Source organism: Acyrthosiphon pisum, chromosome A1 (assembly GCF_005508785.2).
Source record: "Acyrthosiphon pisum isolate AL4f chromosome A1, pea_aphid_22Mar2018_4r6ur, whole genome shotgun sequence".
NCBI classification, from domain to species: domain Eukaryota; kingdom Metazoa; phylum Arthropoda; class Insecta; order Hemiptera; family Aphididae; genus Acyrthosiphon; species Acyrthosiphon pisum.
Genome location: NC_042494.1, coordinates 101,089,047 through 101,106,925, shown reverse-complemented (window position 1 = coordinate 101,106,925; position 17,879 = coordinate 101,089,047). Strand labels below are relative to the sequence as shown.

The following is a 17,879-nucleotide window of genomic DNA, read 5'->3' as shown; positions in this document are numbered from 1 at the left end:
TCATAGCAGATTGAAATAATAAGTGAAAAGTCAAAAATAATTTTCAATGGACGTTAAATAAAAATAATATAAAAATTTTTGTACAATTATTGAAAAATTGTGGGGAGCTTTGTGCCATTTTCTCATTGGTATATTAATTAACAAAAGTTTGTGATATTACTTACATGTATAAATTGAAATTATTGTTCCTGTGCTCCTACTGTGGCTATGGTTATTACGTACCTATGAGAAAATATATTTTTTTTTTATTTGTAGTTTATTAATGGTTTTGGAAATCATAGAGCATAGTAAACTATTGAGTATGTCAAATGGTGCCCAATATTTTTGGTTGTTGGCTGATAATATTCATATCTACACGTATTATGGAGATAATTCTCGGAACAATTCATATCTACACGCCACCGACGATAAAACACATACAATAGAAAAAAGGTCAGGTTACAGATAGATATTATCGCGGTCGGCTACGGGAAAACCCGAAATACACCATGCAATTATACAAATTTATTAAAAAGTTAATTAAAATATTTAATGTATTAAAAAATTTGAAATAAAAACTATCCTATCTTTTAAGTTGGACCAAATTACACGCGGTGTAAAAAATTTCATCAAAATCGGTTAAGTGGTTTAGGAGTCCATTGAGGACAAACATTGTGACACGAGATTTATATATATTAAGATTGCTTATTGACATTTAGAAGTGATAAATTATAATCGAACATTTTTTCATCTAGCCCTCGCTCCCTTTTTTATTTCTAAATCCGTGCCTGATTACTAGTAATATGGAACAAATAAAACCTTGTGTTTACAATAATATTACACTATAGTATAATATGTGATGAATGATAGGTAATTAATGACTAATAGTATAAAATATAAATTATATTATTATATAGTTTGAATAGTTTTTATTTTGATCTGGTCAATAATGACGAATACTATAGGTACTTATTTTTGAAATGTCATATCTTGTCGTATCTTTGTATAGATATAAATACTATGTCATGTGTATAATTAATATTTCGATAAGAGATTTTTTTCTAACTTCCTGCACAAATACATTAAACACACACACTTGTCGGAAATAGGCACTATAACTACGTCGTACCTAGTACAAACACCTGAATACAATTATTTATCAATACTTAATAACATAAATGTATATAAACAATATTGCTATGCCACTTAGATTTCTAACAGATTTCTAAGAATATTCGAGTTTTGTAGATAAAAAAATTCGTTAACGTACATTATGAATGAGTACAAAAGTCACTCCATCTTGGATTATGGTAATTCGTTTTAGATTTTGATTTGCTTTATTGTTATTTGCAGTGTATAAAGCGTATCAATACATATCAATACGTATATTGGCTATATATAGTGTGACCAGCGTAATGATTACCACTATAAGGTCTAGATAACAGTATCTTACCATTCTATATTCTATGGTATTAGAGAACTGGTTAGCCTATATACCGGTATTATTATTTTGTTAAGTGTTTATACTTTCCGCGGTCAGTTGAGTCATGTATAGGTTAATTTGGGTTATTGGATAGTCAGTTGTTAGTTGTCAGTATTCAGTATTCACACATTCAACCTTCATTTAATTTAAAATTTAAGTCACTGATACCCAATACCTATATAATATATTAAACCTATATTATTTTATCCTATACCTATCAATAATGGTCTAAAATAGGTAAAAATAATTTATGAAAATTCTTTAAGGTGCCTTTACACTTTACTACAATAAGTTTACAGTTTACATTCTATCTTGTCGTCCATAATTTAACACCTTACCATAAAGTTGAAATATATTCATAATTCACAAATGATAGGTACTCCAAATATCAACCTACATCCTAAAATATGATTTTAAGGTTCAATGCTCAGTGTTTGCAACGACGATTTCTATATAATATAAGAAATATTAATATTTATAGTGACAATGCTTTAACATTGAAACTCGATAACGATCACCATTGACATAAAACACACTAAAAAGTCTATATTTTAATTTAAATTATTTACATAATGTCTGTGTAAATTGAAAGTCGAAAGAACACATAACTGCCGGTATTGTTTAGATGTGTTTATAATTTTAGTAATTATTATAATTATTATTTTTTGGATTATTATTGAATTATATTAATATAAAATAAAACAAACAAAAAAGAGTAAGTCGCTCTGCTGTATTATAATTTATAGGTAGTAGGTATCCAGTGTAGGAGACTGGGGATTACTGGGATTACATAGGTAATACTTAATTTTAGTGGCAAAATGTTCGTATTAATAATATTTTTTTAAATAGTAACATAACAACAATAATTTTAATTTATTCCTTGAATATCCAATTTCATAAAATTTTGAATTTCACATAATATCTATGAAAAAAAAATGTATACCTTTGTGGCTGTGTCTATATTTAAAAAAATATCAAGTAACGGTAAAAGTGGGAAATTTCAAGTTTCAACAGTTAATATTGTTTGAGTTAACAAAAATCGTTTCACGATAAATCAATATACGTTAAAATAGGTACCTATCGCTCGTAAAAATAATGTGACTTTGTCTAATTTTTTTTTTCCAGTAAAAAAATCTTATAAGAATCTTGTGTTAAATTGTTAAGACTTAGATGATGTTAATATGAAGATAAATATCAATATTTTTTAACTACAAAATAATTTATATACTTACTCTTATGATTTTGACGAATTTTGTTGAGATTTTAATCGTTTATACTTTATAAACGTTTATACAAGTTTATAGTTTATAAAAAGTATCATGAGCATGCTTTTTCAATATTTTTTTTTTGCGCTAAGAATAGCTTATGTGGAACTTTGTACCTATATTAATTGTTTAAGATTTTTTTACTCACAAACAAATATTTCACCATACATAATATATTGAAATACAATTTAAAATAGTTGAACATTTCAAATATTTATTCAAATAAGTAGGAATATAAAAATAGCCAAAATATTTTGAAAATTATATCAAGTCTTAAAAATGATAATATAAATATTTTGACTTTTGAGTCAAATTCAATATTCTACAGTTATTCAATTTTTAATTACAAAAAAAATTATTTTTATCTAGAGAAACTGGTTTTGAACAACATTACCGTTTTAACCCAAATTTGTTTTTGTTTTTTCCCTATTATTTTGAGAAGTATACTCTAACTTTTTATTTGCTACCCTCTATAAGTACTGAATAGATTCGATTTTTGCCAAAAACCACTCACAAAGTTAATTGATGATAATACTCCAAAAGGTAGTACTGAGTGCTGACAAAAAAAAAAAACACGCATCAGATTTTCTTAGTATAGTTTCTTATGTGCGTAAGAAAACTAAATACAAATTGGAGACATTTTTAAATTTGTTTTGAGTTGAAATTGCGGTTTCTGGTAAGAATTGTTAATTAAATGCAATTTTCAATTATTAATTTAAAACACAGTTTAATGTTTTTAAATTTAATATCATGATAATAATTTATAACACAAAATTAATACACCCGCAATGCCTAGTGGCCAATGTCCCAGTCCCACTCAATCCCTGTATCAGGACTTTTTATTATTATCTCCTATGATTATAGATTAATTAATGTTAATTCACAATAAGATATTTTAACTAAAAATTCCCTACTCATTTTTAGTTGGTAATATTTGTATTGTAAACCCGCAAAATTGATTAAAAGAAAATAACGATTTATTATGAAAAATAATTATAAATCCCAATTATGTATAATATTATGTATTACTGATACATTCATAATTAGTTAATTCAGTACATGTTATGGCGTTATGCAAACTATAATCATAGTAATTGGACATTTCGATACATATATGTATCTATAGGTACCTATTGATATTTGATAGTTTAAAAAGTATATAATATATTATAACGTATTGACGTACCGACATAAGACCTAAATAAATACTTAAACAAGTTACAACTCGCCTATTAAGTTTTAGTCGACTCAATGCGATAATTATTTTGAATAATAATACCGAAATCAATTATAGGTCACTTTGGAGCAGTATTAAACACACAAAGGAAACTATTTACGTTTCTAGTGATAAAAGATCAAAGGTTATTTAAAGATTAGATAAAAATGTTTAATTTACATATTATCCAGGTTCAAAAAACATTAATTGATGTTATAAGAGAAACAGTATGAAAATCATTACAGAACAAGATGTGCTCTGCTACGTCCCAGAAGTATGTAAACCACCAACATACAACGCTAAGTCCTCAAAACATGTACGTTGGAGGCAACGGATTCACTCGTAATTACAACATGTCGCCGTCTACCAAACAATCTCCAATATCTTCTATACCGATACAAATGATTGTTCTTATTTTTTCCGTTTTATTGTGCATATTCAGTTGTCTATTGACTGTTACATTGTCCTACAAATGGCACATGGACACTAATCAACAAATCAATCGACTTGTAGGTACAGTTGAGGATGCAATTCGTGATTTGAATACCTTCACTGACATAGTTAGAGATGAACTTGTAGCTAAACACGTAAGCAATACATACAAAGATCAACATAAAGCTAAAATTGATGGTAATGACTATGAAGAAGTAGAAGAAGACTATGATGGAGATCGATTTATGGGCAGAGACTTAATGGACAATAATTGGCCAGCAAAGCCATATCAGACAAATGAATCAAATAAACCAAAAAACCGAGAACGGCGGAACGCAGTGATTGATGCAACAACAATAGTAAAAAATGAATTAAATAGGTAACTTTTTTTATCACTAGTTATATTATTCCTTATAGGTAAACATTATTAATTGGAGCTTATTGATTCAAATAATATTAATAAAGTTTCTTTTTTAGTAATAACCCACTTCTGATATGAAAGCTATATAAAACCTCTCAAAGCAATTTATATAGCTTTCAGAATGTAAATCATATGACCAGTCAACCTGGCATATAAGTCTGGATGTCTTATATGAAATTATTATTTTTAATACAATTATTTTATTAATTTAGTTAAGTTAGTTTATCGAGGAACAATAGTCAATAAAACATGACTATATACAAATGACAGCTAGGTAATTTAATATCAAGCTAACATTACACACACATTATATTAAATTAATTATTTACATTCTTAGTATATACCTGATGGAATTATCTATAACTATAGTACAGTTGAGATTAAAATAAATATAATATTAACTATCTAATTGAATTTAATTATTATTTTAATTTTTAATTAAAGCTCAAAAAATGAAAAGGCTGATGTAGAAATAATTCAAGAAGAAAATACAGTGAAGACCTATAGACGAAGAAAGTCTAAAAAAATGGGAACTATAAAAAAAAAACTTTCTATGGAATCAGAAGATGAAGAATCGTATGAAGATTTTAAAGAAACTCAAGACAATGCTGCAGCACATTTTACAAGCGATTCTTCAAAATATAGTACCAAAACACATCCACATTACAATGGTAATAATAATTATTAAATTAAAGATATAATTTAACTTGAGAGGAGATTGTACCTACATGTGTTGTCTCCATCTTACTAACGCATAATATATCAAAATGTACACCAGTTCCAATTTTGTGTTGTTAGCTTAAATATTAGAGAGAATTGACCCATTATCAAACTTAAATGTAAGGACATAATCTGTATTCTCTTGTGGGTTTTTTTTACGATATTTTAATTTTTAAATTAGTTATGTGTATGCTCGTGTATGTAAAATATTAATATTTGAAAATACTTACAATTCACTTAAAAATTAAAATATCGTAAAAAACCAATGAGAGAACACAGATAAGGTGCTTCTTATATTTAAGCTAACAACACAAAACTAAAATTGATGGACATACATTTTGATATATTATGTGTTTGTAAGATGGAGCCAACATAAGCGGGTATTACGTCCTCTTAAGGTTGTATAATTAATATAATATTATTTTATATTTATATTATTAAAGAAGTATTGTTATTCATTTTAAGAAATTAAAGAATATATTTCAATTTTAATTTCATAGGAAATGGACGTTTGAGACACCCAGATGGTGATTTTAGAGACTGGACCCAACATCTTTGGGATATTAATCTAAACAACGCAAATCATTTCATAATGAAAAATGGCAAAGTTGAAGTATTAAAACCAGGACTTTATTTTGTTTATGCTCAAGTAAGAACGTAGTACATATTATTAAACAGGGTTACATACTTATATAGTACCTATGTAGTTTAGGATAGCAATCATATTAAGAGGATGTCAGCGCACTATTCGTTTTCTCTCTCTGGCCCACGCATAACATAGACAAAACACATTTAAGCAAAATCATTTTTTCTATGCGTTTAAGTAATTTTAGAGTAAAGTCACCTATTACAAAAAAGATAGAAAATAATATTTTTGAGGGTATGACATATCGATTTTATATTTTATAATTATTTGACTTTGTATTCTACTTTCAAAATAAATAAAATAGAGAAATAGAGAAAACAAATAATGCGCTGACAGCCTCTTAATAACAAAAGCAGTATTTTTTTTTTTTAATTTTATAATTTGTATATATTTTTTTCTATTACCACATATTCTAATTTTTCCTAAAGGAACAGACTTTATAGGTATACCGTATGAATAAAAAAAAAATTATAATTTATTAATATAATTTCTGTACAAAATTTAATGCAAGAACAAAAAAACAATTTTTTCCTTCATTCCTTCTAAAAATTAATTTTCATTTTCAATACAGAATTTATGATTAAATATTAAAAGGTCGGTTAATATATTATCATAATATAAATATTGTTAAGAATAAATAATAATTTAGTTATTATAGTTGAAATTATTAAATAACCTAATCATAACCAATTACCTAAGTATATTATTATTTTTTTTTATAGATATATTATTCAGATAAACATGACATCAATGGATACTATGTTATGAAAAATGATGAAAAAATACTTGGTTGTACTTCAACTCGACATCAAGATACCCAATCATCAGATTCGTGTTACACTGGAGGTCTAATATATTTCAATTCTAAAGATAACTTATCCATAAGAGGTTTAGATAGTGACAGGTTTATAATTTTGGATCCTGTAAAGAGTTTTTTTGGGCTCTTTAGAATATCAAAGGATGGTAAAAAATAGATAAAAATGCATATTTTGATTGATCAACAAAATCATATAATTTAATTTAATAATGATACAAACCGTATAAAAAATACTTTTTAAAATATAATATAAAAATAATTTGGTTCAGTTACACAATATTGGACGGATTGGTTGTATTACATTATTATTTATTACAATATGCACATAAAATGTCAATATCTATCCTTATTTTAATTTGAACACATTGAATAAAAGAACTATTACAACAAAATATGTTTCATAATTTAACAATTTATTATTAATAATATGATTTGAGATTCCTAATAAAGAAAAATAAACATAAAATAAATGTATTTGTAGATTATTTGTATATAATTTGTAATTTTATAAAAATGTTATTAATGATACATTAGAAAAAAATAATATATAACACTGTTAACATTTACTTAATGAAATTTTTCTTTTGTAAAGTAAATGTCCACACTTCATTAAACAATCCATATCATTTCCATGTGCATTTTTGGCACTCAGAACACTTTACGAAAAAAAAATCACATGGACAACATTTTATTAAACGGACACTTCAACATTATGAAAATAGTTTTCATGATTTGGAAGTCCATTCTCCATACTGTGTAAACCAATTCATCACTATTGCAGAATAAATACCGTAACTGCATAAATTAAGACAAATGATTATTTTTTTTACTTATCATATTACTAAAATTAATTTAAACTTAATTTGAGGGCATATATAAAATTAATAGGGATCTGATGAAACCTTCAAACATAATATTTGTTATATTAAATAATAATAATACATTAAAAAAAAAAAAAAAAATGAAACTAGTAGGTATAAAATATCATTGTTTCAATTCATTTCTGATTTTTTGAAAGAAATAATTTTAAACTATTAAATAACACACAAAAATATTTAAATTAAAATGTATTAGTAGTATAAAACTAATTTGCTGAAATTGAAACTTATTTTCTAGATACAAATTAAGATTAATTAGTTTTAGTTAAAATAATACGTAAAATTAATAATAATTATTCGTATTGATTAATAATATGCAGTTTATGTATTCTGAAAGTGACGAATAAATTACACAATATGCACATCCATATCATGAAATAATGTCCACAATGTCAAATAACATATATTCAAAAATGTATTGTTCATGATATGGTTACTTTTTGCTAAGTGGAAGTGACTTATAATTATAATACTGTAAAAAGCCGATTGGCGTTAATTCTAAAAAATAAAAATAATATCAAATATATATTTGATCAGATCATAGCAAACATAAGCAATGTTGGTTTTTCAAAACTAAACGTCCTTACTTTCAAGGTCAAAAAAATATGTGAACATCAATAGGTAGTATATTTAAATTGTGGAATTCATTATAGTACCCATGATCGTTTTATAAAAAATATATATAAAATAATGAATAGTAATTATAACAGTTAAAATGTAAGTACTATTTGAAACCTACTATATCTGATTATTATGGCAATGTTAATGTCTAAGATAATAGATTTCTGAACCATGGCAAAAAAGATAAACATATCAAATATGCAAATAACTTTACTTGGCTGGAACTATTACAGCCATCAGAATCACAAGTATAAACACATGTTCGATATTCTAATACATCACCTGGCCGGCGAACATAGTTGCAGTAATTTCCTAAATTATGAGATGAACAGTAACGTGTAACTCCAAGTCCTCCTATAATAAACAAAAATTATAATAAATTATCGAACAATACTTTTGGACATTTCCAAAAATTATAAAAATAACATGGGTAGGTACCTTCGTAGCGGCCTACCAGTTTCACACAATAAGCGGCATTGTAAACACTTGTACAGGGTTTGGGTTCTAGGCCGTATGTATCCATGAACTCTGTACAACGAAATTGATTTTCAATGTCGGTACTGTTGCATTGGTAACATGATATACTTACAGCTGAACAACATAAATAAAAAAATTGTTTGTTATAATGTTTTAAACCACACCTTAATATATTCAGTATAATATTTACCAGATCTTATTACAGAAATAAAAGCTATAAGAACTAATAAACAAAATGTATTCGAATTAGCCATTGTTTTAAAATAAAATAAAATTTTAATTATATATTGATTCAGCGACCGTTTAATATAAGTAGGTACTAAAAAGTCTTAAACTATATACCTATATAGGATACAATAGAAAAATGTATATAGGTACGAACTACTTGAATGGGTAACGGGTGTACGTTAAAATAAAACTAAATAACAAAAACAAATTTACAATGCCCATACCAATAGTCCATTGACATTATATTATATACTTATCTATGCAATTGATGAAAAACAATAACTGAATAACCAACACAATGTACTTTATGATAAGGTCATGGAAAAGACGGTCAAATCCATTGAAAGAATAGTCGATTAAAAATCAGCTGCTTAACTTAATAACATACAATAAAGTTGGATCCACCTCAGTCTTCATACTAATTACTAGTCATACTTCGTTGAAAAGGTATTATAAACACCTTGAACATAATATTATTATTTTTTTCTTATATATTACTTATTTATTTATTTATACATGTTTCTATTGATACCTATGAAATGATCTTTTTGTTTAATAATTTAATTATATTATCTAATTGTATGTATATACTCAGTAATATATTATATATTTAAACTCTCGTGATCGGGATCCATATTTTGGTTATTAATTATTTCAGATCACATTGGACGAAAATTGTGAAATGTGAACGATATTGAAATATAACTCATCAGCAACTTTGGCAAATGTTGTCTTAGGACGCATACAGCTTAGCCAATTACGTATACACTATTTTCATACACAGCTTTTGTAAGTTTTCACAAAAATAGGTAAATTTCAATGTTTAATCTCATTGACTTTCTATGAAGCATAATATAATTATCTAAAGACTAAGATGAACGTAACCTCAGACATCGTGCCTGAAGTTCAGCCGGGTGTGTTTACCCATAACTCATATACAATTTTGAGCAATTTTGAGTCTGCTAATCTTGCTCGGGTGAAATATGTCTGCAAACAAATTCCAGGCGTTGGTGCGATAACAATTATTAAACTATTTGTCTTATGAGTGTATGCTAAGATATGTAATGTGTAATATTGTAGATGAAGATTTGGAATTTCATTTATGGACAAACCCAGACTGTGGTGGCACAGAGTTTGAATGCAACTACAAGTCATGGTTCTACTTTGCCTTAAAAGGTAAAAGTGCATTCACGTATAATAATAAAAAGTTAAAGATTTTTAATTGAATCACTATTTTAAAGGAGGCATTCCTGGTATGCATGTAAGATTAAACATAGTGAGTTCAAATAATCAAAGTAAAATGTATAGTCAAGGCATGACTCCTGTATTTAAAGTTGATTTAGGAAAATCAGATAATTTAAATGAAAAGTTTTGTAAAGCATCCTGGTCAAGAATAAAAGAAATACCAACTTATCAGGTATATAATTAATAAATGCATACATAATAATGTATTCATTGGTCAATTACATATAAACTACACTACAGAGTGTAGTGTGTATGACCTAAATAAATTATAAGAAGTGAATGGACTCAACTTGACTTTTTTTTAGATAAACAATAATCAAGAATTTGTGTTGAGTTTTAGTCACCGTTCTTTGAAAAATATTGAAGCTACAACATATTATGCTTTTACTTATCCTTATACTTACACTGAGTTATGTAACAGCTTAAGTTTTTATGAAAAACAATTTCCATTACCATCAGATTTAAGAGGTACTTGGTTTCCCCATTAATAATTCTTTTATTGCATGCATGTGTATGTATTTAATAGGATTTTTTTTTTTTAAATACAATTTAGAAAACAATGAGAAGGATGTTTATTTTTATCGAGAAACTATAGTAAAATCCTTAGAAAATCGTTCTGTGGATTTATTAACTATTAGTTCCTTTAAAGGTATTTCAGAAGAAAGGGAATGCCGTTTATTTGGATTATTTCCAGATGAAAAACCTAGGCCACATGTTTTCAAAAATAAAAAGGTATACAAATAAAATAAAAACACATATATACTGACATAATTTAAATATTATAATAGGATTTTAACATTAAATTTTATCCATGGAGGTAATATCTGTCAAATTGATAAAATTAAAATAATGGGTATAAATTTATATTAATAAAAATTATCTTTATGATATAAAATTACCACAATTTATTTGTTTTAAAACTTAATTTATAGGTCGTTGTAATGAGTGCTAGAGTGCATCCAGGTGAAACACCTTCTAGTTTTGTGATGAATGGTTTGATAAAATATTTAATTAGTAAGGATGAACAAGCTGATATACTACGTCAAAATTATGTTTTCAAACTAATTCCTATGCTAAATCCAGATGGAGTAGCTAAAGGATTTTATCGCACAGATACTAGAGGTTGTAACCTCAACCGGTTTTATCTGAAACCATCTTTGAAACTTCATCCATCTATTTATGCTGCCAGGTTTTTTAACTTTTCTACTTTTGTGTTTCAAAATTTAGTTCAATAAATTTAATTTGTGATATATTTTATAGATCATTGATCTTGTATCATCACCTTGGATATGAATTACGAGATGAGTTAATCGAAGAAAATTCAACATCAATTTTTTGTAGTTCATCCAATAATGATGATGAATTAAATACTAAAATGAAACCAACAATTTTAAATAATGATGTAGATTCATTGAATGTCTTATTAAAGAAGAGTCAATTGTGTACAGCTGATTGTTTTACAAATAAAGGCATTGACTCAGGATTATATTTATATGTTGATTTTCATGGCCATGCATCCAAAAAAGGTTAACAACTTTTAAAGTTGCTTAATTTTTTTTTTTTTCAATAATGTATGTTATGTTTAATATTTATGTTTTATACTAGGGATATTTATGTATGGAAATAATTTCGACAACATGGTTGATAACATTGAATGTATGGTTTATCCCACACTTATGACTATAAACAATCAAAACTTTCATTACACTTCTTGTAATTTCAGCAAACATAATATGTATTCTAAGTAAGAAATTAAATTATTATACTCCAGTTAATATCATAAAAAGATGTAATTTAAAATCATATAATATTTAATATGTTAATGTATAAAAAGTAATCAGAAATCTTTGTTATGCCAGTAGTAGGGATTTCTTAAATTAAATAAGATCATCTCTATTTTATGTAATCTTAACAAGACTTGATTGATTAACCCCCCCCCCCCAAAAAAAAAAAAAAAAAACCAAATTATTGAATTATATTGATGCAATTAAATATCTTGATAAATATTAGACTTACATTATTTTCACTACCTAAAGAAACTAAAAACATTAAATCTAGTTTTCAACTATTTCGTTATTAAATTATTAACTATATTAATAACTATTTTTAATTATTATTTTGATTCATAGCAGAATATTAAATTTAGGGAAGGGGATAAATATAATATGGAAATAAGAATAAAAAACTGGGCAAGTAGTTGTGATGAACAGTAGGTCAAAAGGTATCTCTTAATTAAATAGGTATTTGTAATAGATATGTTAAATTTGAATTCAACAACAAATCATTGCCTACAAAAAAACTATTCTAATTGGAAGTCTTAATAAGAATATTTTATTTTATCGTAAAATAGTGTCAATAGATAATAGGTATGTGTTATAAATATGTAATAACTTAAAATTAATCTAAATATTTTTAAAATGTTATTCTGTATAGTTGAGTATAAAAAAAAGGTGGGCAAGTGGGTGTCGCTCTGCTGTAGGTACAGTAGGTTTCAAGTGATTTGTGGTAATAAATGGTAAATTTGAATTCAATGACATTATGTCATTTAAGAAAATTGATTCTGAGCAAGCAGTCGGTCAGCCCATGATTTTACTAAGTATATATTATGATGATATTATTGTGAATAAAGTTATTTATATATAACTAGAGCTGGGATTTGTATGTAAATACATATTTTTAGTAAAACATGATAAATTAATTATTAAAAATGATAAATTCGTTTCACGTGATTTGCAATAAAATAAGACGACGTGTTTTATTTTACATATTTTTACATATTTCGTCATAAATACATATTTTTACATACTTTGTAAAATGTTTGCTTTTTTTAACATATTTCGTAAATTTCGACAATTTTGGTGGCTTAGTAATATTTTATATTTATATTTCGATAATGGTACTCGGAAAATTTTAAGTGTACAATGTATATAGGAAATAAGAAGGTTAAAATAAATATTAATAACTTGATTTTAGTTTATCTTATGTGTTTCTGTTCAATAACCATACCTTAATGATCTTAGATTATACTTTATGTTCAAAAATTATTAATTTTTAATCCTAAGCTATAAAAGTTGAACATTTTATAAATTTGTAACTCTTGTAGTTAAATTTTGTCGAAATTCTAACTTTAATTTTGACCTTCCCAATGCACTTACTAGATTCACTTTTTCATTGAACAAGATACTGGAGTTAAAGATCAAAGCATAAAAATATATTTTAAAAAATAAAATAAAATTTACAATATTTTTGAGGAGGGAGAGGGGCTTGTGAAAAGTGGCCATCCATTGATGGAACTTCATGACTTTCAAAAGTAGGAGCTACATTTATTAAAGTTTTTTTTTAATACTAATGTTGAGATTTAAATTGACCTAGTTATATAAGTTTAAAATAATGCGAATCAGGCCTAAAATTATGTGTTTACCGGCAAATTTTAATATTATAATATAAAGTAACGTAATAGCACGGCTGAAGCTGTGAAAGGGTTAATACAATTTTAGATTTAAAATGTTGTTGTTTTATTTTGAGCGAAGGTAAAACAAAAAATTTGATGATTTATAATATAGTAAAAATTAAAACCAAATTATTCTATGAAACTATTGAAAATCTAAAATTAACTTATTTAATTATAATTTTTTGTCATTGTATATGTAGTATGTTACTTATAGTGCAAACTTCTATAACTATAATCTTTATAAGATTTAATTATACACTTAATGTACTGAAAACAGAATAATAATATAAATATAATTATTATACTTAATATTTAACTAATTAAAAATGTCCTCCTATTAAGCTACTGCAGTTTATACAATTTTATTAGAGCATGAAAAAATTTAATTTTGTTTTAGTTGTGCAATTCAAGGTTGAACAATTTTAGATTGTATTTAAGTTTTAAATTTTCAGGGATAAGAAATTTGGTCTAAGTAAAGAAGGAAGTGGTCGAGTAGCTGTTCTTAAATATACAGGTCTCATACGCAGTTACACATTAGAATGTAACTACAATACTGGCAGATTTGTTAACTATATTCCTCCTAAAGTACATTTTGTTTCTGAGAGAAGACCTATCCAGAGTGTTATTCCACCAAAATTTACACCAACCGTTTTCGAGCAGGTTAAAAACTGCCATGTAATAACTTTTTTGTCAAAAATATGTTATTGCTTCTATTTTTATAGGTTGGAAAATCATTGGCAATTTCTATTTTGGATTTATCAAATTTAAATCCAAACAGTCGGTTAGATAGCAGTGAATTTAAATCATTAGCAGGATTAAGGGAGCTGTTACGTTCAAATATAATTAACAATTGTAGCCGTAATCGGCGATTAGGATCAAAATCTACCAGCAACATAAATGTTGATACACCAATTACATCAAAACAAGTAAATTTATTATTTTATTTTAATTTTAAATATTGTTCTTTTTATATGCTCTTAGAAAAGCATCCATTCCAAGCTTTTTTTTTTAGTTTTTAAACTTGAAAAAGAGAACTTAATGGCTCTTTAGGTTGAAAGAGGTTCTCAACTATTTCCAACATTTGTGTATAAATAATGGAAATTAGCCTATAAGTAAGAATATACAATTCTATATATAGTTTTTCATTGCGGCTCTTGGTGATATATATTTATGACTTATACTTGCTTACAAATATTTAGCTTTGCTTGGTAGTAATTTTGTGTTTTAAATCAAAATATCTGTGTAATGAGCATTTTTTTTTTAAAACAAATGTAATTTACATAATTAAATTAAAATAATTAATCATAAATTAACTATATACAACTGGCTATTAAATATTAGATTGATGTTTTATTTATTTAGAAATTTTTTTGTTAGATATTTTAAGTTACTAAATTTATTCCAGATAAAGAAATCTTCAATATCTTATGATCTGATGAATCCGACTACATCCAAATTATTGCAACCCATTATGACAATTGCTGTAGCACCAAAAACTAAATCAATCCCACTACGTAAAACTATGAAAAAAAGTGGGATATTAAAAAAAAATCAAAAAAAACGGAAGATGACACCAAGCAAACAAAAAGCTGTTGCAAATACTGCAGAAAATATAATATTTTCCATACATAATTGTCCCTAGTATAAAACATAATATACATTATTTATTTAAAAAAAAAAAAAAATTAGGAAATATTAAAAGTTGTTATCCTTTTTTGGATCAAGGCCATTTAAATCAACATATAAATATAATCCTTAATCAAGGCCTTTATTGGTACATTAAATCTTTAAGAAAACATTTAACAAATTTAAATTATTATTTAAAATTGTTGGTTTCATTTTAGTTTGTTTGACATAATATACAATACAATTTTGTTACAAGCAAGTATTTTATTTTAGTAATTAATTTATCATCAATTTCTAATGTACTTACAAAAGTTAACAATGTTAAATTTTTTGTATCCAATACATTTGAATTCTTTCAGTTAGATCACCTCGTTACTCATATCCAATGTGATGATGCAAGATCTAATACAACAATTTAAAACTATGGTAATTAGAAAAAAATTGATTTAACACCATAGCGCAATTTAAGTGAGCTCTGGTAAAATAAATATATACCCAATTGATTTTCTGATAATAACATAAATTGTATGATTTAAATAAACTACTATTTACATAATTGCGTACTCTTTAAATATTTATTATTATTTTGTATTTGTATAAATCTTATATATATCAAGGACTTTAATTTAATTAGGTGCTATACTAAATAATGATCTATTTAAATTTATTTATAATTTTTTTAAATATTGTTCTCAAAAACCCTAATGTTTTTTTCATTCTTAAAAGTTTCTTAAAGACTGTTAGTTTATTATTTAATTATTTAATCTTGTTGTTTTATTTATAGTTTTATATATTTTGAAATAAACGAATGATGTTAGTGTTTGTTTAACTAATATGCATATTATAAATTATAATATATGATGTGTTTGTTATATTACAGATTTTTTAAATAAATTATAGGACTAATATTATGACATTTTTTATATATTTTTTTGAACTTAAGTTGTTAATAAATATATGATTGCATGCAATGAAGTAAAGTACTTGAACAAAGTATTTTAAATACTTTTGCAAAGTATCTTTATTTAAAATCAAATACTCAATGTTATTACTTTTAGGGCCGTTCTTACAATGTCCGGTTAAAGTTAACCGACTCTTAACCGGCTGAATTTTGCTGGTAAAAAAATCTGTTATCAGTCAGTTAGCGTTAACCGACATTGTAAGAACGGCCCTTAGCTTATGTATTTTCTATTAGATTCTGAGCGGATTAGCGGAGCAATGAATTTATTGGTTTTACAATAATGTGTTTTTTTTTATTATTTTGTTTTTTGTGTATGTACACGATAATAGTAATCGAAATAATGATTCGATTTTCAACTTCAGTAGCTATCTTTTTCGATGGGAAAGTGAATATTGTTGGAGGTAAAAAATTTAAAAGACCGGGAATTTTTACGCAAAATCGGTTTAGACAAAATCGATTTTAGTTTTTGGTGTAACTCTTAAACAAATTACTATAGATATATGAAATTTTCACTAATTGTTTATATTAGCATTTTCTATACATTATGAAATGCTCAAAACATTTTGATTTGTTTTGAACTGATTACTACGGACATTTTCAGTGTTGATTTTTATTTCAATTTTTATTCCTATGAATGTCCAAATTATTTTGAGTTAGAAATTTAGAAGAAATTTTCTATTTAAATCTAAGATTTGAAAATGTAATACAAGGTTCCTTATATGTTTGTCTACATTAATTAACAAAAAAAATGTCTACAAGCAAATTAAATTAAATTTTTATGAGTGTTTGAAGCTCATATTTTTACAAGATTCAATATTCACTCAATTTCTCATGTAGCGATTTTGTTATTTTGTTGTAATTCAAAAACGAATAACTGCAGATACATGAAAATTCACTGAATGTTTACATTTTCATTATCTATATACCATAACATTTTGAAAATATTTTGCCTATTCGTGCTGTTTATGGACATGAACAGTTTTCAATTATTTTAGTTTTTTTTTCCCATAATTGTCAATAAAATTTTATTTGTTGTGTAAAAATTCGTGAAAATTTAATTAAAGGCTCCTGAGTCCTGTTATATTGTTACAATAACAGTTGAAAAATATTAAAAATACATATGCACAATTTTTTTTTATAAGCATTTAAAGTTAGATTTTTGACATTATTTATCAAATTTAAAATTTAAACGATTTTCCGGAGTGTACCGTCGCGCGTTGGATGGTTTCCCTTATCTTGTGCTTCAATGCAAATAAAATTCATAAAATATTCAACTTTTATAGCTAACTAGCTAAGGATTGAAAATCTCAAAAATATAAAAACGGTTTTTCACAGTTATTTTATGTACAAATTTGGACTATATTACATATTAATGAACACATTAACCATGAATAAAATGTTGGTCATTTTCAG

At 25.5% G+C, this 17,879-nt stretch overlaps 3 protein-coding genes across 6 annotated transcripts; 2 read left to right on the top strand and 1 right to left on the bottom strand.

Moving 5' to 3' along the window:
* The first annotated feature begins 4,151 nt into the window (after positions 1–4,151).
* Positions 4,152–7,451, top strand: LOC103308056 (protein eiger). Its single transcript, XM_008180740.3, has 4 exons — positions 4,152–4,754; positions 5,241–5,467; positions 6,017–6,165; positions 6,885–7,451. The coding sequence occupies exons 1-4, from the start codon at positions 4,195–4,197 to the stop codon at positions 7,134–7,136; spliced, it is 1,188 nt and encodes a 395-aa protein (XP_008178962.1). The 5' UTR covers positions 4,152–4,194; the 3' UTR covers positions 7,137–7,451.
* Positions 7,452–8,263: 812 nt separating this feature from the next.
* Positions 8,264–9,445, bottom strand: LOC100159074 (U-scoloptoxin(05)-Sm1a). Its single transcript, XM_008180743.2, has 3 exons — positions 9,146–9,445; positions 8,917–9,069; positions 8,264–8,832 (listed from the first exon to the last, which is right to left on the bottom strand). Exons 1-3 carry the CDS (start codon positions 9,207–9,209, stop codon positions 8,627–8,629), a joined length of 423 nt encoding a protein of 140 aa, XP_008178965.1. The 5' UTR covers positions 9,210–9,445; the 3' UTR covers positions 8,264–8,626.
* A 60-nt stretch (positions 9,446–9,505) lies between these two features.
* On the top strand, positions 9,506–16,411 carry LOC100161831 (cytosolic carboxypeptidase-like protein 5). Of its 4 annotated transcripts, XR_510317.3 has the most exons (14): positions 9,601–9,630; positions 9,842–9,972; positions 10,032–10,193; positions 10,264–10,359; positions 10,425–10,600; positions 10,734–10,896; positions 10,982–11,160; positions 11,361–11,617; positions 11,689–11,954; positions 12,034–12,172; positions 14,332–14,539; positions 14,602–14,805; positions 14,892–14,991; positions 15,285–15,420. XR_510317.3 is itself a non-coding variant. In XM_008180741.3 (13 exons), the coding sequence occupies exons 3-13, from the start codon at positions 10,058–10,060 to the stop codon at positions 15,519–15,521; spliced, it is 2,061 nt and encodes a 686-aa protein (XP_008178963.1). In that variant the 5' UTR covers positions 9,506–9,630; positions 9,842–9,972; positions 10,032–10,057; the 3' UTR covers positions 15,522–16,411. The 4 variants fall into 4 exon arrangements, 3 of the variants coding, with proteins under 3 accessions (XP_008178963.1, XP_008178964.1, XP_029343774.1); XM_008180741.3 differs by lacking the exon at positions 14,892–14,991 and having other exon boundaries at positions 9,506–9,630; positions 15,285–16,411; XM_008180742.3 differs by lacking the exons at positions 9,601–9,630; positions 14,892–14,991 and adding an exon at positions 9,637–9,762 and having other exon boundaries at positions 15,285–16,411.
* Positions 16,412–17,879: the final 1,468 nt, after the last annotated feature.